At 45.0% G+C, this 23120-nt stretch overlaps 1 protein-coding gene across 1 annotated transcript in view; it reads left to right on the plus strand.

Moving 5' to 3' along the window:
- The window catches only part of LOC126481825 (post-GPI attachment to proteins factor 6), a gene marked incomplete at its 5' end in the record, with an annotated part of 112709 nt that extends 89926 nt beyond the window's left edge, over nt 1–22783 (plus strand). The window contains one exon of the mRNA XM_050105784.1: nt 22205–22783. Coding sequence (XP_049961741.1) covers nt 22205–22783 — 579 coding nt within the window. The remainder of the gene's footprint in view (nt 1–22204) is intronic.
- Nucleotides 22784–23120: the final 337 nt, after the last annotated feature.

The raw sequence follows: 23120 nt of genomic DNA on the forward strand, positions 1-23120 counted from the left end.
AGAATGTACTCTCTAGCACAGCATTATATGGCGGTGAATCATGGGCTGGGGGAAAAACAGTGAAAGAAGAGAATCGAAGCGCTTAAGATAAAAAAGGTTCTCCGCTGAGGCGAAGGAAACAATATTAGGAAGACACTAACTAGTATAAGGGATACGACGATAGCATAAGTGTCAAGACATCAGGGAATAACTTCCATCATGCACTAGTAGGATGTTTCACAACACGAGGGCCACTTGTAAACCGTGGACAGCGCTGGTCGAGAGTGGAAGACGAGATAAAAGTCATCGGGAGCTTCAGGAATTCCACTTGTGACTCGGTTTCGTCAAGGTCAACGAGTAGAATTCCTCTGTCGCTATCCTGAACTTCTCACAAGTACAGGGCAGGCGCGCGGCGTTGGGTGGCTGCTGATGGAGTAAACACAGAACATGCTACAATACAATTGTAATTCGTCGAGTTGGTAGTTGCTCAGACACAACTATTCGCAAGAACGACTCGTTTGACTTTTGCTCATTTAATATCCTGACACAAGAAGGAAGGACGGTTGGTGTTTTACCACAGCTATGATTATGAGAGAGAGAGAGAGAGAGAGAGAGAGAGAGAGAGAGAGAGAGAGAGAGGGAGAAAGCTTTGCTCAGATATTTTACTACTGGAGGGGAAGGAAGTGGCCATGGCCCTTTTAAGCAACCATCCCATCATTTACATGGCGTGAGCTGGGTGACGGCAGAAGACCGATATCTGGATGGCTAATCCGAGAACTGAACCCGGGTCTCTCGAATGCAAGTAAGGGCGTTCAGTTCCAGTGGTGATATTGCTGAATTACTATTCACTGAGACACTTGATCGGCTTCTCGGCAAACTATCGATGTCAACGAGTCTTTCGAACAATACTCTGGATGTAGGTAGCGAGGCTATACCTAACCAATTTTAATCCAGATATTGATTATCTCATAGGTGAAAAAAAAAATTCCGTTGTTCTTTTTAATATTGACCGCTCGATTTTGAGTTTTGATCTAGCGGTGGTAGTGAATACAGGGTGTTTGCAAATTCCCGTTACAAATTTGTGGGACGTCTAGAGGGGATTGAGTGCATAATATTCTGAATAGGAACTCATGTCCGGAAGTGTACCGTTTCCGTTCCACGACGGTTTCAGTTCAGATGTTCAACTCATCCATTTCTACTTGAGGAATTGATGAAGTACAATTATTAGCTAATAATTCGAAACGACACATAACGAAACATCCATTTATCACTTAAGCACATTTGTAAGTATTAACACTTAAACATTACGTGTTTACATTATTCCAAAACAAAAAAGAACTGTACTCACAGAAAAGTACTGATGCATTACAACAATGGCTCGATGTGGCGAGCACCATCGTTGTTACAGACATTGTACCTGCGAAGCATGTTATGATACAATCTCTCCATTCCACCTGGCGTCTCTTCAATTTCTAGTGAAGCGGCCAGAAGTGTCAGCAGATCTTCCTCTGTACAGGAGTCTCATACGATCCCACAAGAAGTAGAACACTTCAACCCGTCTATCCTATTGCATACCAGGGCAAGCAGCTCTGAGACATTTCTCTTTCCCGTAGCAGAGGTGGACGCGTTACACATCTGCATTGAAACCTTGGTAGAACCCAAACGGTACGTTTCCGGACATGGGTTCATACTCAAAATATTATGTACTCACTCCCCTCTAAAAATCCTAAAAATCCTACAAGTTTGTAACAGGGACTTCTGAACACTCTGCACAATAAGTCTTTCCTTTATAAAACACACACACACACACACACACACACACACACACACACACACACACACACACACACACAAACACACACACTCACTCACTCTCTGTGGTTCAAATGGTTCAAATGGCTCTGAGCACTATGGGACTCAACATCTTAGGTCATAAGTCCCCTAGAACTTAGAACTACTTAAACCTAACTAACCTAAGGACATCACACACACCCATGCCCGAGGCAGGATTCGAACCTGCGACCGCAGCAGTCCTGCGGTTCCGGACTGCAGCGCCAGAACCGCTAGACCACCGCGACCGGCACTCTCTGTGTTTTACTTGTATATTTAGTTACTTCTCTAAGATTTTATTGCAAAATAGGTGGCCCGCACTGCTAAAAAGATTGGGGGTCGGGCTCTAGAAAATCCTAGAGGGCAGAAATTGTAAAGGAAGACCGAGATTGGATTATACGCAACAAATAACTGAAATTGTTGGCTCTAAGAGCTACTGTGAGGTGAAGAGGTTGGCACAGGAGAAGAAGTCGTAGCGGGCCGCATCAAACCAATCAGAAAATTAGCCGATGTTCCAAAACAAGGTTAATCCACTTACTACTAGTACCACAGCTCATCCCACTTGTGCCCATTACACAAATACTTTCGTCTTTGCAGTCAGCGTAGGGGATTCATGATATTACGTCACTGCTGATACGCAGCGGCTATTAGTGATAACTTCTTTCATTGTAGGATTCCGTATAATGTAACGATATCCGAAAACAGTCATTTAGACTGTTACACTCTGTAAAACGAGAGTACAGGCGCAAAAACGCCTGCTGAGCAAATACGTTGAGCAGCCGCCGAAGGTGTCCGCACTACAGATCGAAAGATACGGAATTATTAGATGTAGTCGACAATAGGTCAATTAGCAGACACATTTTACCTGTTCATGTAGTATCATGTGTTATCGTTACAGAGAAACGGTGCTGACTGTGCCGTGATTTGTCTCCAGTTGTGCAACCGTAATCAACTAAAGCAAACCGACTGATCCAACTATCTGTTCTGACTATGCAGTGTTTCCGGAAATGTTTCGTACTGCTGTGTCTACTTCCGATGTAGTAAGGACGCTTGTTTAGAAAGTCCAAGTGGCTCGTGAGTTGTGAAGCCTCAGACATCCTGGAGGAGCTTCGAGCTCCGCACGTGATCTTTTTCGTGTCACTGCGTTAAGTGGCTTAAACGCTCTCAGGGCCGAGGTGCTCTAATGAGTCCAGTTTACGAGCTTGGCAGGATGTAAGGTAACCTGCAGCTGAGCAAAGGGTATCTGCCCTTGCACTGCAGTGTCTGCGTACAGCTTTCCGCTGTGAAATTGGCACACTTGAACACAAATGTATGCCCATCAGAATGCAACACGGAATCAAATATACGAGGTGCGGCTAGAAAAAAACCGGACTGATGCTGGAAAAAACATTTATTTACAATTATTTACAATTTCATGTTATCTCCTTCAATGTACCCTCCTCCTCGGTCTCTACACCGCTCCATACGAATTTTCCATTGTTCATAGCAATGCTGCAGATCATTTTCGGTAAGTCTATACATTACTTCCGTCGCTTTTTCTTTTACTGCTTCAACAGTCTCAAATCTAGTTCCTTTCAAAGCTGACTTGACTTTAGGGAAAAGAAAAAAGTCACAGGGGGCCAAATCAGGTGAGTAGGGTGGATGATCTAAGATGGGAATGTTGTGTTTTGCCAAAAATGTCTTCACTGACAACGCACTGTGAGCTGGGGCATTGTCTTGGTGAAGGATCCATGACTTTTTTCTCCACAAATCGTTCCGTTTTCTCCGTACTCGCTCACGTAGGGTAGCCAGGACGCTAATGTAGTAATGCTGATTCACTGTTTGTCCCTCTGGTACCCAATCAATGTGCACAATCCCTTTGATGTAAAAAAAAAAAACAATCATCATTGCCTTGAATTTCGATTTTGACATTCGTGCTTTTTTTTGTCGTGGAGAACCAGGAGTTTTCCGATGCATCGATTGGCGTTTAGTTTCGGGATCGTAAGTAAAAAACCACGATTCATCGCAAGTAATAACATTTTGTAAGAAGGTGGGATCACTTTCAATGTTTTCCAGGATGTCAGAACATATCATTCTTCGGCGTTCCTTCTGTTCAATTGTGAGACACTTTGGAACCATTTTTGAACACACTTTGTTCATGTTGAAACTTTCATGAAGAATCTGCCTAACACTTTCCTTGTCAACTCCTGTTAACTCAGACACTGCTCTAATTGTTAAACGGCGATCTTGTCGAACAAGTTTACCGATTTTTTCAATGTTTGCATCAGTTTTTGCTGACAATGTTCTGCCATTGCGAGTGTCATCACTGGTGTCTTCGCGGCTATCTTTAAATCGTTTAAACCACTCAAACACTTGTGTTCGCGATAAACAATCATCGCCGTACACTTGTTGTAACTTTACAAACGTTTCACTTGCAGATTTTCCTAGTTTGAAACAAAATTTGATGTTAACACGCTGTTCTTTCTGTACACTCAACATTTTCCGACGCACGGACAAAACGTCAACTACTTAAAACAGACGCCACGGGCAGACTGAGTGCAGGAGGCAGATGAAACTCGAGCAGTGGGCGGAGCGAGAGTCACGTGATAGGCCACGCGACTTTCAGCCTTATTGCATTCGTTTTATTGTTTCACCAGTACTAGTCCGGTTTTTTTCTAGCCACACCTCGTACATACGGGGGGAGGGGGAGTGTGAACAAAAATATGGAAACTCCGCGAGAAATGCTTGCTTGAACATAAATACAGGTGCTAACCAAGCCTGCAGGTTGCGCTGTTGTATTGCACCTGTGCATTGTCTTCAATAGGTTGCGGTTGCAAGTGTCAGTCGTTTTCGGAACAGTGTCCTATATAGTTGTGAGTGCGTTGTGCCGGAACTCAGTGCACTGGAACGTGGGGAAATTGTTGGTGCTCGTGTATGTTGGGTGCTTCCGTAACCAAAGAAGCCGGAGTGTTTGGTGTTTCAAAAGGCCGGGTATCGGCTATTTTTAGAGCATAAAGGTAAAGCGGAAAAACATCTCCTAAGTCATTAGCTGGACGAAAGTGCGTCTTTGAATGATTGGGACGGACGGTCATTGAGGAGGATTATGACGAAAAATAAAGAGGACGGCAGCTGCTAGTGTCCCTGCAGAACTGAATGTCGCACTCGAAAATCCTGTCAGCACCAAGTCAAGACGAAGGGAGCTCCATAAGAAGGGAACTGCAGGGCAAGCGGGAATTCCAAAACTAGTGAAACATCGAACCATAACAGGAAAACGTGGTGCCGAAGCCGTGAAACCTGTACTGTGGAGCAGTGGAAGAATTACATTTGGTCGGATGAGTCTTGCTCCCCAGTTTTCCAATTTCTGGTCGAGCTTACATCCCAAGAGTGAAACATTGCGTGGGTTCGGTATGTATTTGGGCAGCCAAATCGTGGTATTCTATGGGCCCCATGGTTACCCTGCAATGGCGCATTACTACCAAGGACTATGTGACCGTTTTGGCTGATCATGTCTGTCCAATCTTACAGTGTTCCACAATGGCGATCCTATGTAGCAAGACGACCGCCCCCCCCCCCCCCCCCCCGAAGATAGACTATGGCATCTCCCCTGGCCGCTACTGTCACCAGATCTCAGTATAATTGAGTCCTTTTGGTCTACTTTGGAGAGAAGAGTGCGTTATCACTATGCACTTTCATAATCATTACCCGAGCCTTCCACTGTTTTGTAGGAAAAATTGTATAAGATTACTCTGAAAACCAGACAGGACCTGTGTTTATCTATTCCGAGACGAATGGAAGCTGTTTTGGATGTCACCGATTTCTCTACACCGTATTAGACATGGTAACCTGTTATAAAGCTTTTCCGTCGCCGTCAGGCTCGCTAATACAGCAACCGTGCAAGGATTATTTTGAAGAAAAACCGTCATGGTTGCGAAAATTATCTTATGGTCCTATCATGCATAGCTCGAAAAAATATCAAAGAAGCGTCCATGGACCATTAGAAAGAATCTTAAGTTTGCTGCTACGCTGTGAAATAAGCATACGTCAAAATTGGTGCTAAACGAGCGTGTACCTGTACAATAAATAAGAGTAATCGGAAAATCCTTAAAAACGAAGAAGTACTGCAACAAAGGCAAAATGAAAAGTGCACAGTGATGGCAGGCGCGGCAGTGCAACAAAAGGACCTCACATACTGAACTGCAGACATGTGGCTTCATTTAAAGAGTATAGTGATATTGGCTGCCACGGATGAAGACGTCAGTCATGTTAACATATCAGAGTTGGACTAAGCGACTCGTGGAGCTTAGTGACGACAGCTCACACAGATGGCGAGCGTGAGTGGTTTCAAAATATAAATTTAAGTAAAACCATATAATTGTCGCGCCTTCCGTCATGTGTGTATTGAAGGTAATGTTTGTACTTTTCATTTTGCCTCTGCTGCAGTACTTCTTCGTTTTTCAAGATTTTATTATTCCGGTTATTTATTGTATAGGTACACTCACGTTTAGCGCGAGCTTGACGCATGCTGATTTCACGGCGTAACAACAAACGTAAGTTTTTTTATAATGGTTCGTAGACGCTTCTTTGATATTTCTATTTTGAACCGTGCATGATAGGACCATATGATTGGCGATTTATATTTCCTTTCTTGTTTGTTTCATAAATCTGATGATGCGTCATTAAACAACCAAGACTGTTTTTCATTAAAAAGAATGGTAAAGTGTTGGTTGGTTGATTTTTGGGGGGGGGGGGGGGTGGAGGGGACCAAACAGCGAGATCATCTGTCCCATCTGACTAGGGAAGGATGCCGGTTGTACCCTTTCCACTGTCGTGGCATTTGCCTGAAGCGATGCAGAAAAATCACGGAAAATCTAAATCTGAATGGCCGAACGCGGGTTTGAACCATCGTTCTCCCGAAAGCGAGTCCAATGTGCTAACCACTGTGCCGGTAACGTGTTGTGTTTTTGGTGTTTCCATATATTCGTCTACGACCTCTATATACCTCATGCTGTTAGCGGGAGCAGGAAATGGCGCCATAAAATATCTGCATTAAGTCCCTGATGTTGACTGCGTGCTAGGCTGAAGATTAAAACAGTTTTGTGGAGCTGCATGGAGCTGACGAAGTTGACGAGCCGTCGGAGCAGCCCTTGCGATTTGTGGATCCTGTGTGACTGAGGTATTGTTTTAAGAGTGTTTTGTATACTCAGTCGGGATTGCGGATGTAGAATTTGGATTAATCATATTTTTCTTAAGTGGCTTCGTGTTGCGGTTTAGTCAGCGGGCTCGCACTAGGTACACAGAGACCTCATATCAGGTCGCGAAGCCTGTAGCTGTATGGAGATGGTGTTGGATGAAAGTGACGTATATGGTGAGGTCCAATTGACACCAATAACATATATTTATCTGTGGCTGCCTGCTGTTTTTTGTCTGACCTTTTTCCCCCTTTTCACTTTGAATTGTTATCCTGTTTTGTTATGGAAGAGATAATTGGTGGTAGGTGCTAGTAGCCAGCTAGAGGCGGTGTGGTGACTGATGCGATGTGCTTTTACCGATCTATTGATAGGTTCTGGGATTTTATCTAAAAATAGATTGCTACGGGACTTTCCGGAGTGGTATAGGAGTGATGGCAATTTTAACCCTGCCTCGGGAGCCAACTTATTTAGACTGCTTCAGTAGAGTAGCAGAACACAGGCTTAGTCCGAATCCTTCAATAAACGCTTCCCAGTGAGCGTGTGGAGCTGTACACCGCATAGTTTGTTTCGTACGCCGCACAGATCTAAGGCTGCTTGTCTGCTTGCATTTGTTACAGGAGAGCAGACGTTTATGCTACCTCTTATCCTGAGGGTGGAACAGTGGTTTGCGATGTTGCCATCTTGTTATTACTCGACAGACCTCCGCCTCTGAATTCGACTTCGTAGGATCTTTCCTGGTGTCTTCACTTAAAACTTCGGGCTGACAGGCCGTGGTCGATGTATAAAACTCTCCCCTAGTGTTTCGTGTCCGACTGCGGGAGACACTCCGAGGGAAAACCACGAACTTTACCGGAGGATGTCTCCCACAGTCGGAGTCGGAACGTTAGGGTAGAGTTTTATATATTGACCAGGGCCTGTCAGCCCGGAAGTTTTAATTGAAGACAATACCGGTCGTGAAGGCCTACATTGTATGATTTTTCTTTGTGTGTCCCTTCATGGGTGATGCACTCTATTAGTGAATGGACGTGCCAGGTAGCCAAAGAACAATGGGGCTTTATTAATCTTCTGAACAAATACAGAAACAGCTTCTTAGAAGGCACGAGCGACGTCATTTATGCTAGCAATGGCAGTTAAGTATCTGGTCTGTCCTAATAGGGTATCATACCGGGGAATATTCATAGGGGAACATAGTCCGCCGGCCGCGGTGGCCGAACGGTTCTAGGCGCTTCAGTCCGGAACCGCGCGACTACTACGATCGCAGGTTCGAATCCTGCCTCAGTCATGGATATGTGTGTTGTCCTTAGGTTAGTTAGGTTTAAGTAGTTCTAAGTCCTACGGGACTGATGACCTCAGATGTTAAGTCTCATAGTGCTCAGAGCCATTTTTTTGAACATAATCCATGGTTGGCGCACCCGCGGCCGACGAGGCAGTAGGCTCCGACTGGTGGACCTTGGTGTGGCTGGCGTAAGGCCTGGAGTGTACGCGCGCTCAGAGAACGGAACTCTGAGGAACTGCAAAGCGGTCGGCATTAAGCACAAGAACTCTGGTGTCGAATGGCTGGAGAGAGGCAGGGTGGTGTCCTATAAAGCCGTCCATCGGAAGAACACTTGGAAAGCGTGGTGGCTGCGTATGACTTGGTGAAGAGACATGCTACCAACGATAGCAGCACTGCTTATGGCGAGCGTAGCGCTACCTGGTACCGAGGCGGCTGCTGGAAGAGCGGTCTCCCGTGGTTGTGTTAGTGGTGCACTGAACGGGCGACCACCTGCAGTTCATCTATGCGTGGTTGGTGGCTCGGTTGTAGGCGGCAGCTGAAGGTACAGCATTCCTATTTTCTACGGAGGAATAGGGGAGACATCTCGCTGTATGATCGTCGGTTGTGACAAGGCTACAGCCGAGTATACTATTTTTCCAGTGTCATAGTGCTTTTTTCGAACAGTATTGTAATTCAGCAGCTATAAACTTAAACAATTACTTATTAAGGGCAGAACATTCGTCACATTGTTTTCCGTAGCAGCAAAAACCAGACTTCGATATATTTACTCGTTCTGGATATTCACCAATAAGCCAAAACGTTATGAACCATTGGACACTGCGAGTTGTACGAGTAGGCGACAGGATATTGGACTTCCACAACTCAACGCAGAATGTGGAGGTCGGAGGCTGGCCTGTGCTGTAAAACAGGATAGGAGGCGATCTGTGGGATTGAGGGGCAAACGGAGCACGGAGAACTGTAAAATTCGCCATTCCAAGAAGTTCTCGTTTTCTCTCTAGAACCAACCTCGGTTATTGAAGTTAATTTCCTGTTTCTTCGTTCTTACAGCTCGCTTCTCACTCCTCACTTTATAAGCTCCCGTCTCCTTGGAGATTATATGGGTTAATTAATGATTATTATGTTAAAATCCTCTTGTTGTAGTTGACCGTGTATAACTGTATATCGAGACTTCGTTCATTGTTAAATGCAATGGTGTGGTACTAACTGATGGAGACGCATTAAGAACTGGTAAAATTTAATTTATTTCCTTTATCACACTGCACAAACGTAAACACACTATTATTCAAACTGTGTGCCACTGCTATTAAACATAGAGATAACTCCTTCGCTACGCAAACGCCTTTGGCTCACGCAGCCTACACCTTCCACATCCTCTCAACAACTGCCTCTGCTTGCGCCACTGGGCATTGTCGCCCTCCAGAGAACAACCACTTACAGATACTACACACCAGTACCCTCACAACTTCTTAGTTCTTAAGTCTTTGTTCTTGCTTCTCAGTTCATGAGCTTTACAATTCTCACCTGTGTAACTTTTTTTCGTTGATCAAAATGAGACAAATTTGTTTTCGGTTCTCAGATTTCTGTTTGTTGTTACTATGTACCTCCTGCCTTTTTCTGGAGGAATTCGAGCAACGTCATTGAAGGTAAGGATGATTAATTTGGTGTGTAGAGCCTTATGCGACTGGAGACATAGCATCAGACATCCGGAAAAATGTCATATGTACAATGTCAAAAATAGCAAGGGCAGATAAGTGTGAGAACCATCGTATAGTCAGTTTAACAGCTTATATATTCAAGTTGCTGACAAGAGTAACACACAGAAGAATGGAAAAGAATGCTGCATGGAAAGGCGGGTGATACGCAATATGTACAAGAGGGAACTATGCAAGCCTTCGCCCCTATCGTACAGGAAAGTTGCGACAGTCTTCTAGGAGGAACAAATCGCGGATAGGAACCCGCGTCCGGAAACATCATCCAACGGCGATAGAGAGCGTCGAAGTTAGATGCTCCGGGACTGTCACAAGGTTATCAAAATGGCTCTGAGCACTATGGGACTTAACTTCTAAGGTCATCAGTCCCCTAGAACTTAGAACTACTTAAACCTAACTTACTTAAGGACATCACACATAGCCATGCCCGAGGCAGGATTCGAACCTGCGACCGTAGCGGTCGCGCGGTCCCAGACTCTAGCCCCTAGAACCGCTCGGCCACTCCGGTCGGCACTAGGTTATCCCTTCGGCAGCAAACGTGACTTTACAAGTCGACGGACCGTCTCTTCTCGCAATGTTGTGTGTTACTCAGTGATCGTCAGTGGAGGAGATGGTGCTAGCTGCTTCATAGAAAAGCTTTGTTTACGATCTGTTATCTTGGTGGATGACGATTTCGGATGTATCTGCAGTTTATTTTTCTCCTGGAACCCTCTAAAAGCTCCATTGTCTTTCGTGTGTTTCCGTATATTTCCACGACTGGGAATGTTGTCTTGTGTGTGTGTGTGTGTGTGTGTGTGTGTGTGTGTGTGTGTGTGTGTGTGTGTGTGTAAGCACATAGAACACACAAACAGACAGAACACACACAGACGCACATGAACAAGAATCCCCTCACAACAAGAAGCAAATGGTGCACCCTCAACTATAACAACAAAGAATCACTCAGAATAACCAACATACTCGTAAACACGTAAACAAGGACATATAATAGCCTACAGAATATATAATTCAGCACAGAAAACTATGGACAACCAGTACCAACACAGACAAACGCAACACATCTGGTAATTATCGGCTGACATTTCAGGACTGCAATTCGATAAATTGAACAGAGAAGCAGAATGAAATGAAACGATCGTATGGCATTGTTGTCCGGGAGGTCCCATTCGGGTTCGGCCGCCAGGTGCAAGTCTTACTTCAGTCGGCGCCACATTGGGCGACTTGCGGCCGATGACGAGGATGAAATGATGATGAGAACAACACAACACCCAGTCCCCGAGCGGAAAAGGGTGTTCTGTTGTCATCATCATCATTTCATCCTCGTCATCGGCCGCAAGTCGCCAGATGTGGCGCCGACTGAGAACCAGAAATTTCAATATTAGGTACACAAAACGCAAACTATGGCTTACAGATGACAAACAGTGTAAGAAAAACAGGTATAACACAAGATACTGAGAGCCACAAAAACCACAGCGTGGCATAACTGTTTCTTTTTTAAAGTTGTCAATACTGTTCTGAGAAACTGAAATTCTGTACATATCTGGGTAAAAAAGAAGAAATAATTGTTTGCTCGTAGCCAAATCTATCCAAAAACAAATTCTGTAAATTTCCAGAGATGTCCATTTCTCTTCAACTGCGCTTCCAACTGTTTTATACCTTATCGCAGGATCTACGGCCTTTGAGAACTTCAAGCGCAACTCATCTTCCAACTTGAGGATTCTTCCAACTTGAGGATCCCACTTCTTTCCACAATCATTCTTCCGTGTGATTCTCTCAGAATTCAGACTGCTAGTCGTAGTAACTTAATTGTGATTCGAATTTATGTCTTCTCCTAGATGGACTTTACTGTTTAATATTTGCTTCCTGTGCGTCTGTCTGACCATGAGGTAATCCCTCTGCAGTCTTCCTGCGCCACCGGGCAATTTCCAAGTATTTGTTCTCTTCTTGTGATTTTTGAACAGTGTGTTCGCTATTACTAGCTGAAATTTATTGCAAAAATTCAGTCCTTTCCCTCAGTCCTCCACCACAATCGTGATGTAGTCCAATAAATTTGCACCATTCCCGTGTATATTCTCCGCATACTAACACAGAATGAATCACTTCCGTGTTTTTCAAGGACGTTTTGTACATATTTTGCTGACATAATCAAAACTAGTCTCGAAATATGTAAATCCCAGGAAAAGTGATAATTTATACTCATTGCCCCATTTAGTAATTACGGCCACTACTTGCAAACGTATCACAGTACTGTATGCACTAATAAATACAATTTTTTCCTTTACGTGATTGGATGGCGAGAATTCAATAATCTGTGCCTGACAATTGGTGGTATTGCTGTTCATTTGTAGCACACAAATGAAGAAGAAAATTTTCGCACACTGTTGTAGGGCCCTTGTTCTATTTAAAGATCTAAAAATAGTGTCTCGACCTCGTCGTCAGTAGTTTGTACGTCCGTTCCTTTTTAACTCCTTACCACTGCAGACAACAGCTAAGGCGAAGAAGTAGTTCACGTAGAAAAATAAGCACTGATCTTGAGATAATGACTATTTTGCACTGTTTCATGTGCTAATAACACTCCGCGTGATCTTGCACTGGTAAAAGTTTGCGTTGGTGCAGATATGCAGGGTAGGAAAATATCCGTGTGGATGACAGTGGACGTCACTGCGATCTACAATCCGATCGATCTTTCCCACTCTCCCACGCCTTCCTTCGCTCCCCTCCTCCCATCGCTACTTCTCCACAGCAGTCAGACGCTGCCGGTGGTCCAGTTTCTCGCAGAGCTTCAAAACATTGCGGCACGTGGCTTTGTCGGCCTAGGTTGTTTGTGTATCCCCGGCGTCCGGGATTTGTAACAGCTGCCGGCGCATATCGAATGTCCGCGGTCGACGCTCTCAGATAGCCAACAGAGCAAGAAAGTGTTCAGTTCAAACACACGCAACCAAAGTGCTCCCACGTGCATGAGTAGGTGATGTACAGATAACTGATGGGTTACACGAAAGTATAAGAAAGTTTCAGGAATAGAATTCGAATAGAAGGAACCGTCTGAAGAGCACAGAATATCGACTAAGAAAGAAATCAAAGAAAGGTGAAAGTAACGAGAAATGACAGTAATAAGATTAGCGATAATTGAGGACGTAGGAGTGTAGATGGTACTCAGAAATGAATAGTTACATGAGAGAGAAAATTTTTTTAAAAAAAGGTTGGTGATCCGAGGAAGATACAAAAAGAAGATTAACACAGGCAAAAAAGAGCACTGATTTGAAGAAGGAACATGAACATACGACAAGTGCTAAGATCTCAGGAAGCAGCTGCCATGTTACTACACGAGGCCGTAGAGGACAACAGCTGTAGGGCAAGAGAGAGATTGGAATATATCCAACAGGTAATTGCGATGTCATTTTAATATAGATTTCGTGGCTTCCTTTTGGTAAAAATGCATGTGGTGGTATTACTGTCAGAAACAACTACCATTCTCGAAGTGCATAGTAGTGATTCTATTCCTGAGAGTGTAACACCTGCACAGGATCTGCCATGTATCTGCTCAAAAGCTTTCAAAAATGTGAACGAATGTGCAGTATCAGCTAACGAAAAACAAAATACATCACGACTAAAGCGGGCCAGTTTTAATTTGGAAAAGGGATGTGGACGGACTTTTGATGGTAAGACGCTGACCAAGATACAATCCAGCTGGAATTTTACTGTGTCTCCGAGTATTTTCTTAGTAGCCCTATACGCCCTCCTCTTGTGATTTTTTTAAAAAAAGTGTATTCGCTTTTACTAGCTGAAATTTATTGCAGAACTAACTTAGACTTTCCCCGCTCTCATTCCCGTTACCTGGTCCTTATTCTCCCGTAATTCTTTCTTCTGCCCCTTCTGGTCTTTCATGAGTCACTTTACTTATTGAAGTACCCGTTTAATATCCTCATATTCTTTCTCCAACTTTATCTTCTGCTTTTGAAGTCGGCATGTATACCTGACCTGTTTTGTTGGCGTTGGTTTGCTGTCGAATCTGATGACAACAATCCTATCACTGAACTGTTCTCAGTAGCTCATTATTTGCCCTACTTTCCCATTCATAACGAATCCTACTCCCGTTACCTCACTTTCTCCTGTCGTTTATATTATCCTGTGTTCATCTAACCAGAAATCCTGGTCTTCTTCACTTCGCTGACTCCAATTGTATGTAGGTAGAGACTTCGCATTTCCCTTTCCAGATTTTCTAGCTTGCCTACCACGTTCATACGACTAACCTTCCATGCCCCGACTCATCGTATGTGGGTCACTTCTCCCTTGGCAGTACATCTCCCGGAGTTGCGTTTAGGCGACTAATGTGGTATCTTCGCGATGCAGAGATCAAGATGATAGTTTTTTAACTAACCGTCCACATGTCTTGTTGATATAAATAATGTCGTTATTGAAATGGTTTCCATTTCATTCTGTATTCTCATGCAGTTGATCATTGGTGATTCTTCCTCATTTTAGGGGCAGTTTCGCACCTCATGTCCAAGAGCTCGCCCTTAAACTCTGTCCGCTCCTCCTCCTTCTCTGATAAGACCGCTTGCAGGAGGAATATTTTTCGTTACACCAGAAGTCTTCGGCCGTCTTTGCTGATGATTTTGTTCATATTCTAAGTAGAGGCTGGGTTCGAACCCTGGACAGAGGACGTGTTGACTACTAGTCAAACATGCTACCAATAGTCCACGGACTCACACACTTAGAGGCTCCAAATTACATCAGATTTACATGTCTTGTAGAGCAAAATGCAGTGTGTGAGGTTGACTGTCTCGTCCAAAAATTTACCTTAAAGCGTCCCACATGCTTTCAATCAAGTCTTGTAATCAATGTACGCAATATATCCCAGTAACGCTATCTGAAAGCCTCTAAAGCTGTCAGTCTCATTAGCAGAATGTCATAAGACCTAATGTCAGTGGCAGGTGATAAATAAAAAAACAGCGAGTAATTAAATATTAATTTAATCATATGGGAAGTCTATATTCATGTAAAATGTAAATCAATCTATAACGAGCAATGTTCAAATACAAAGTAACTGTCTGTTCACTGGCTCACGGAGTTATCCCATTGCTTGATACGAGTAATTAGGCCCTCTCAACGCAATCCTGAATCACTCCAAACCATGTTAATTTTAAATCAACTGCACGGAATATAACAATAAATTAGTGACTGGACAGCTGTCGGATTATCGACAAAGCACTTACATTCAACAGAGCTGCCGTGTATGTGAGACAGAAACTCGTCAATGACCTGCAGCTCAGTGGATGTCTCAGAGTTCCCGTACGCGCCAGTGCTGCGAGTTACACTCACCGTATGCTGAAATGGCGCCACTGGCGCGCTCCTTTGTCTGCCGCAGGAGACGATGGTGCTGTCGCGGCTCGAACACTGATCGTCTGTGTAGGGTCTCATTGCGGACCTCATCTCAAACCGATCTTCCAAAAACGCGGAGTGTCTCCGAAAAGACGCCGCGATAAGCACAAACCGACCTCTCTCTCCACGAAACCTCGAGGCCGAATTCCCATTTCCCCGCGCACATTCGCGGTATCTTACGGATTATGCCAACGTACAGAAGTCCAGAAATTCGTAAAAAGTGGGGAGACTGCAGCTGCGGTCGCCTGAAACCACCTGTCACCGAAAATCCCGCCAAGACATCGCCTCTACGAATAAATCCAATGGACATTCGGAATCCATCCTCAGTTTTAAAAAAAATGAGTTTCAATACCGTCACTTTCACAGAAGTGTTGAGAATTTACACGAACACAGTTAGGAGGCTGTGCCCTTCCACAACAACAGCCAAACGCGACCCTCCCTTGCCGTTGCAAAAATGAGGTCAGAGTTTCGGCCATCGCCCTGTGCCTTCCTGTAAAATGTTCTACGTGACTACTCATAAGCTCTGCGCCAGACTTCCGTTACATAGAGTCTCTCGCAGGCCGGACTGAACTCTTCACCAAGAACCGTATTTTTATTGCTCCATTTCTCTGCCTGTCCTTTGCAAATCCAACGCGTTCTGCGTTTTCCACCAGAGACTTACGAAATTAAGATAGCCGTCATGACGTTATAGAGAAAATGGAATCGTGCTTTCTGAAGTAGTTCGTTCAGTCTCTGTAGTTACGAATCTGGACACCGTGAATTGCTTTGCTTAGATCTCCTTTAATTTTCTAATTAAAAATATAATGACAAAAAGAAAGGCATGCGACAAGGTTTGCCACTCTTGAGTAGTGCGTCCAATAACGCCCTGTATGTACACTAATGCTCATAAATTAAGGATAATGCTGATACATGCTGAAACAACGCCCTGGTGGGCGCTTTGCGGGTTTAAATCACCTCGAGGTATGACCATGCGGTGGATTTGACCTGCGGTCGTCGCACGGTGGTGCTGGCAGCACTCCACATACGCAGTGGTGTGTTGTTGCATGTCAGAGTACGGTGCAGCGAGTAAGTGTGCAGACGTTTTCAGACGTGCTAATGGTGACTGTGTGTTGAAAATGGCTCAAAGAACACATGTTGATGACGTTACGGAGGGTAGAATACTAGGGCGACTGGAGGCTGGTCAAACACAGCAGGTAGTAGCACTGGCCCTCCGTATGCCACAAAGTGTGATCTCAAGAATATGGCAACGATTCCAACAGACAGGAATCGTGTCCAGGCACTACAGTACGTGACGTCCATAGTGTACAAACCACAAGAAGACCGATATCTCACCATCAGTGCCCGCAGACGGCCACGGAGTACTGCAGGTAGCCTTGCTCAGGACCTTACCGCAGCCAGTGGAACAGTTATCTCCAGACACGCAGTCTACGGACGACTGAACAGACATGGTTTATTCGCCCGGAGACCTGCAAGGTGTATTCCACTGACCCCTGGTCTCAGGAGAGGCCGTAAAGCCTGGTGTCAAGAACACAGTACATGGGCATTGCAACAGTTGTCCCAGTTTATGTTCACAGACGAGTCCAGGTACAGTCTGAACAGTGATTCTCACGGGTTTTCATCTGGCGTGGACCAGGAACCACATACCAACCCCTTAATGTGCCTGAAAGGGACCTGTATGGAGGTCGTGGTTTGATGGTGTGGGGTGGGATTATGATTGGTGCACATACACCCCTGCATGTCTTTGACAGAGGAACTGTAACAGGTCAGGTGCATCAGGACGTCATTTTGCACCAGTATGTCCGCCTTTTCAGGGGTGCAGTGGGTCCCACCTTCCTCCTCATGAATGATAATGCACGGTCCCATCGAGCTGCCATCGTGGAGGAGTACCTTGAAACAGAAGATATCAGGTGAATGGAGGGGCCTGTCTGTTCTCCAGACCTAAACCCCATTGAGCACGTCTGGGATGCTCTCGGTCGATGTATCGCTGCACGCCTTCACACCCCTAGGACACTTCAGGTGCTCCGACAGGCATCAGCAGCTTCTCGACGATCTGATACAGAGTATGCCAACCTGCTGTGCGGCCTGTGTAAGTGTGCATGGTGATCCTATCCCATATTGATGTCGGGGTACATGCGCAGGCGTTTTGTAGCACATGTGTTTCGGGAACGTTTTCTCAGCTTATCACCAATACCGTGGACTTACAGATCTGTGTCGTGTGTGTTACCTACGTGCCTATGCTATTAGCGCCAGTTTTGTGTAGTGCCACGTTGTGTGGCGCCACATTCTGCAATAACCCTTAATTTATGAGCATGAGTGTACTTGCTTACAAAAAGTAAACTACAGATACGTGTGCGCACCATTATGCTTTACACAGCGATCTGTGCGAAACAATCCGTCCATAAGAGGCATCTCGGGAGTTATGCTTCGAATAGGCTACCTTGACTTCTGTGCGCAAGTCTTGTAACGAAGTTCAGCAATTTCAGGTCAAATTATTCCCTGTAATGAGTTGCCTGGTGTGGTAACGCCCGTGCTTCGTAATGGTTATTTCAGTGGGGCTGATAACGTTGTTAAACCACGTCCAGTCCAGCGGCCTAGAAATTGTTCGGGTATCTCGCACACCTGAATTCCAAAGTGTGCTGGAGCTCTGTCCTACTGTAGGCCTACCTACGCGTGATCCATGATTCTATTGCCCCTTGAACTGAAGTCTTAACCGCATTTGCAACGCTCCAAATAAGAATTTCCATTCTCCATAACCCGATTAGTAACCGCGGCGACATCCCGGACCATACCCTGAGAAGAGAGGGGTTGCAACTCATGCAGTGGGCACCAGAATGAAAAATGCTCCACTCGTGGCACAAAAAGAAGGCGATTATGTCTTGGACAGATGTGTATGTTGCCTGAAGCAAAAGCACATTTTTCCCAAACAAGCTGGATAGCTTTAAAAGGTTTTGCCTTGTCGAAGCGACGGCGAAACGCACTCATTGTTTCTCTCATTGCTTGTTCTGTATGTGTACGTTCGTGCGCGTACACACTCTCTCTCTCTCTCTCTCTCTCTCTCTCTCTCTCTCTCTCTCTCTCTCTCTCTCTACTCACCGTACCTCAACAGTGTAACTGTGTCGGCTCACATCAACCATGGCTGCATTACTGAAACACTGCAATAATGAAAAAGTAATACAATTCTACCAAAAATGGTTTTTGTTAGATTCAGATCTTGGATACCAATAAGACACAGAATAGTATTTTATTCGCCCAGTTGTTCCAAGTATAGAGGGGAACTGGGACTTCTCGGACACTCTCCATATGAAACTTCTTATTGCTACAAAATGAGCATTTTAAAAAAAATCTAAATTTCTGTCTAATCCTCTTAAACGTTATTAACAAAGTAGAGTGACGCGTGGTTCATACTGAGGCTGTATGATAGAACACATTGGAGTGAAGGTCGCGCAACGCGAAATTTATGGGTGCGACACACGTGTTCCCACTAGGATGACACGATACGCTGCAAGATGCACGATGCGGCTCGCCATACGACAAGCAACGACACAGCACGGATCACTTTTCTCTTTCAGTTTCACTTGCAACCATCACCTCTTGTGAAGAATACGTTATTGTGGCTGGCCGTTATTTGAAGTTGAAGAAACTGTAAAAGAAAGGGAAGTGTACTGGGTGCACCCTTACAGTGCTCTAAATAGCATCCGTGGTTTCTGGTGAGCTCTCCTAACACGAACACATATTCCATGATTTCTACAGAATGAATCCAGACAGTTTCCATCTTTTGGAGCAACTACTGTCAGTTACTCTGACAAAGCAAGACACAAATTTTCTGCTTGCTATTTCTTTCGCCGAGAGGCTACTCATTACAGTAAGGTAAGTTGGTTAAGGTGTGTGAACAACGTTAAAAGTTTCACCTTGGAAAGCTAATTTTTGGTACGCCACCCTACATTGTTACTTCAGTCGCTGTAGTACATGCGTAAGTAATCGTTCCAAATTGATAAAGGTAGGATAGTATTTCTACAACTGCTCAGTCCAGCGGAGTGGTATATAATTCAGTTTGAGGAATATTTTGAAGAAACGTTGCTGGTTTGAAGTAAATCGGCAGCCAATGGTGTAGCAGTGGGTGGTGAACCCTGTGTAGTGGTAGACAGTGTTTTTGAGGAAATGGAAAAAGCCCATGATGATAAGGAAAAAGAAGACGTGTCCTCTTGGCTTCGTGCAGCTGCTTATTCATAAGTAAACGTAATTTCGCTTTCAATTCTCTTTTCGACTGCCATAAAATCTCCTGAGATTAGGGCAAAGTCTGAAAAAAACACCCATCCTGCTTCGTCAACTAATCACTCCCTGTGTCTTTTCTTTTCAGTAAGTTGTTCCATATTCAGCGTCGGCTTGCATGGGGAGCATATGAAGAAGAGAACCACGAGGCAGCTCAATAGTGCGCAAATCAGCAGGCAGTGGCCTCGCGTGCGACGCACAGCGGCCAACCGCGCCGAGAACAACGACAAATATACAGTATCTCACGTATTTTCTCGAGAATGGAAAGAGGTGTCTCTCTCCTTCCACCATTAAAAATAATTTAGATATGTTACCAGCAGCAATACGTGTCCTGGCCGGCGAGCACAGTCTTCACTGCAAACTTTTCAAAATATGTGTTGTGTTTTACTTTAATTCGAAGTATCACAATAACTATGGGCAATAACGAACAGAAAACCGATTCATGATCAAGCTGTGATGTCAGACTATAAGTGCGGAAAAATCAGTTTTTCATCGAATAGTTTCCTCAAAATCGCATGAGAAAGACTGCATAGCGGAGAACAAAGGCGAATCCCAGAACAGTGTGATTTTTTAAATTTTTTACACTGGAAGTTTTACTGATGAACTAACTACAAAGACTGCTGTAGCTTTGCTTCATAGGATGACTTGAGATTTCCCTGCCTGTGTACCGTACGACACAAGTTGCGTGGAGCGACCAGCACTCCATGTTACGCCGGGCGATACGACAGACGTTAAGTGTCGGTGTCGTACTGCTGTCGTCCCAGTGTAAACCAGTTAAGCCGCTTCCACAATGTTTCCATGCGCTCCGCTAATGTTGACTGCTCCTCCGCCGCGTCGCCAGCCGCATCGCATATCGTATCGGACATGGTAACGCCTCAGTGTGAGCTGCCCTTCGGTGTGTTCTTTTACAGCTCTTGAGAGCAGAACGGGCTGTAGTTGAACTTCGTGCTTTCCGGGCCTTGTATACCAACAGGCTACGAGTGGGAATCCCAATTGGAAATTTTTGGAAGAGTATTACGAGTACCGGAAATGACTAGGAAGGGAGACCTCTCGAAAACCTTGGACAGACTGCGAGATTATATTCTTAATTATTATTCATTATTGCTTTATGTAGAACCCTCTGTACATTATTGCATAGTTCTAATTTTGGAAATCTTCGTCAGTTGCACATTGATCTGTTGTTAGAATAAACGCACAAATACTACACATGTCTTGGACAACTTCACTCGTGAATAACACTGTTCCTTTCAAAACACAGCGTTAATGTAGCTGCAGTGTCCAGTCACAGTTATTTACGAGTGGCCGGCCGCGGTGGTCTAGCGGTTCTAGGCGCGCAGTCCGGAACCGCGCGACTGCTACGGTCGCAGGTTCGAATCCTTCCTCGGGCATGGATGTGTGTGATGTCCTTAGGTTAATTTGGTTTAAGTAGTTCTAAGTTCTAGGGGACTGATGACCACAGATGTTAAGTCCCATAGTGCTCAGAGCCATTTCATTTACGAGTGAAATGCTGTAAAATATGTCTAGTTTATTGGGTATGCATTTCAGTAACAGTTGAAGGATTGTCGAAAGCTAATGAGAAGCTAAGCTACCATTATCCAACAATCTGCAGAAGATCCCACGTAACCTAGTAATGCAGAATAAGAACTGAATGGAGAATACCAGATGGCACAGAGGTGCTGAAACAAGTTTGGGCCTACATGAGAAAACAGATGTCTGCATAAGAGACCTTATATCAAAAACAGTTTGTTGTATTTGTGAGACAATGGTGTCTGCTGTTCCAGTCAAAAATAAGAATCTTTAGTATAGGTGATATTGTACAGGTTTAATGAAGGTTGAAAACTGCATAATGAAATACACAATTGTGTAAGTATTTTTTATTAAAGACGTTCGATTTCGGTCTAGGATCCGACCATCATCGAGTCCGAAAACGATCTTAGCTATGCTTTTAAGCTGTTGGAACAACAGCTATACGTGGTAAACTGTTCCATTACAAAAATTAGCTGTGGATGCGTCACATAAACGTTGTGTCAGCCTCAGATTCTTGTGTGCGCTTATTATCACCTCCTAATGTTGCTTATAACTGATGTTCCGATTGGTTACAAGCGTAGTTGAGATAGTTTCTGGACTCGATGAGCCGGCCAGTGTGGCCGAGCGGTTCTAGGCGCTTCAGTCTAGAACCGCGCGACCGCTATAGTCGCATGTTCGAATCCTGCCTCGGGCATGGATGTGTGTGATGTCCTTAGGTTAGTTAGGTTTAAGTAGTTCTAAGTTCAAGGGAACTGATGACCTCAGATGTTAAGTCCCATAGTGCTCAGAGCCATTTGAACCATTTGGCCTAGGTAATGGTCTGATCCTAGACCGAAACCGATCGCCTTTAATATATATATATATATATAAAACCTGTTACAACTGTGCATTTCATTATTTAAGTTAAAAAAAAAAAGAACTGTGTGTGTTGTGGAAGTCTGAATAGGGTAATGATGAGCCACGCTGACTGCGAAGAGTGGCAAGTCTGTCTGACCTCCACTTGCTATCCAGTAATACTACCCGGCACTCTCCTTGTTACTGACTTTTGCTCTCGGCTGTCTGCTCAGGCGTGCGGCCCGGACATGTGCGGCGAGTACGGCCGCTGCAACAACTACCTGAGCGGCGGCGTCATCTTCTCGTCGTGCGCGTGCGCGCACGGCTACCGCGGCTGGGGCTGCACCGACGCCTCGGCCATGACGTCGACGAGCGAGCTGCTGGTGGCGGCGCTGCTGCTGACGCTGTCCAACCTGTTCTTCGCGCCGGCCGTCGTGGTGGCGTGCCGGCACCGCTACTGGACCGAGGCGCTCGTCTACACGGCCACCATGTTCTTCTCGACCTTCTACCACGCGTGCGAGGCGGGCGAGGACGTGTACTCGTGGTGCATGATGCCGCTGGGCGTGCTGCAGTTCTGCGACTTCTACACGGCCATCCTGGCCGTCTGGGTGACGCTGGTGGCCATGGCGGACGTGCACCCCACCTTCCGCAGCCTGTGCCACGTGGCGGGCGCCATCGGCATCGCGCTCGGCACCGAGTACGACCGCACCTCGCTCGCCGTCTTCATGTTCCCCGTCCTCGTCGGCGTCGCCATACTCGGTGAGTCTGCTAGGCAGGCGTTGCACGTTCTGCCATTGCATCGAAACACATAGGCGTCGTCAAAAATGTATGCAGGAAGATCTGCAGCGGATAGGCACTTGGTGCAGGGAGTGGCAACTGTCCCTTAACATAGACAAATGTAATGTATTGCGAATACATAGAAAGAAGGATCCTTTATTGTATGATTATATGATAGCGGAACAAACACTGGTAGCAGTTACTTCTGTAAAATATCTGGGAGTATGCGTGCGGAACGATTTGAAGTGGAATGATCATATAAAATTAATTGTTGGTAAGGCCGGTACCAGGTTGAGATTCATTGGGAGAGTGCTTAGAAAATGTAGTCCATCAACAAAGGAGGTAGCTTACAAAACACTCGTTCGACCTATA

Source organism: Schistocerca serialis, chromosome 5, assembly GCF_023864345.2.
Source record: "Schistocerca serialis cubense isolate TAMUIC-IGC-003099 chromosome 5, iqSchSeri2.2, whole genome shotgun sequence".
NCBI lineage: Eukaryota > Metazoa > Arthropoda > Insecta > Orthoptera > Acrididae > Schistocerca > Schistocerca serialis.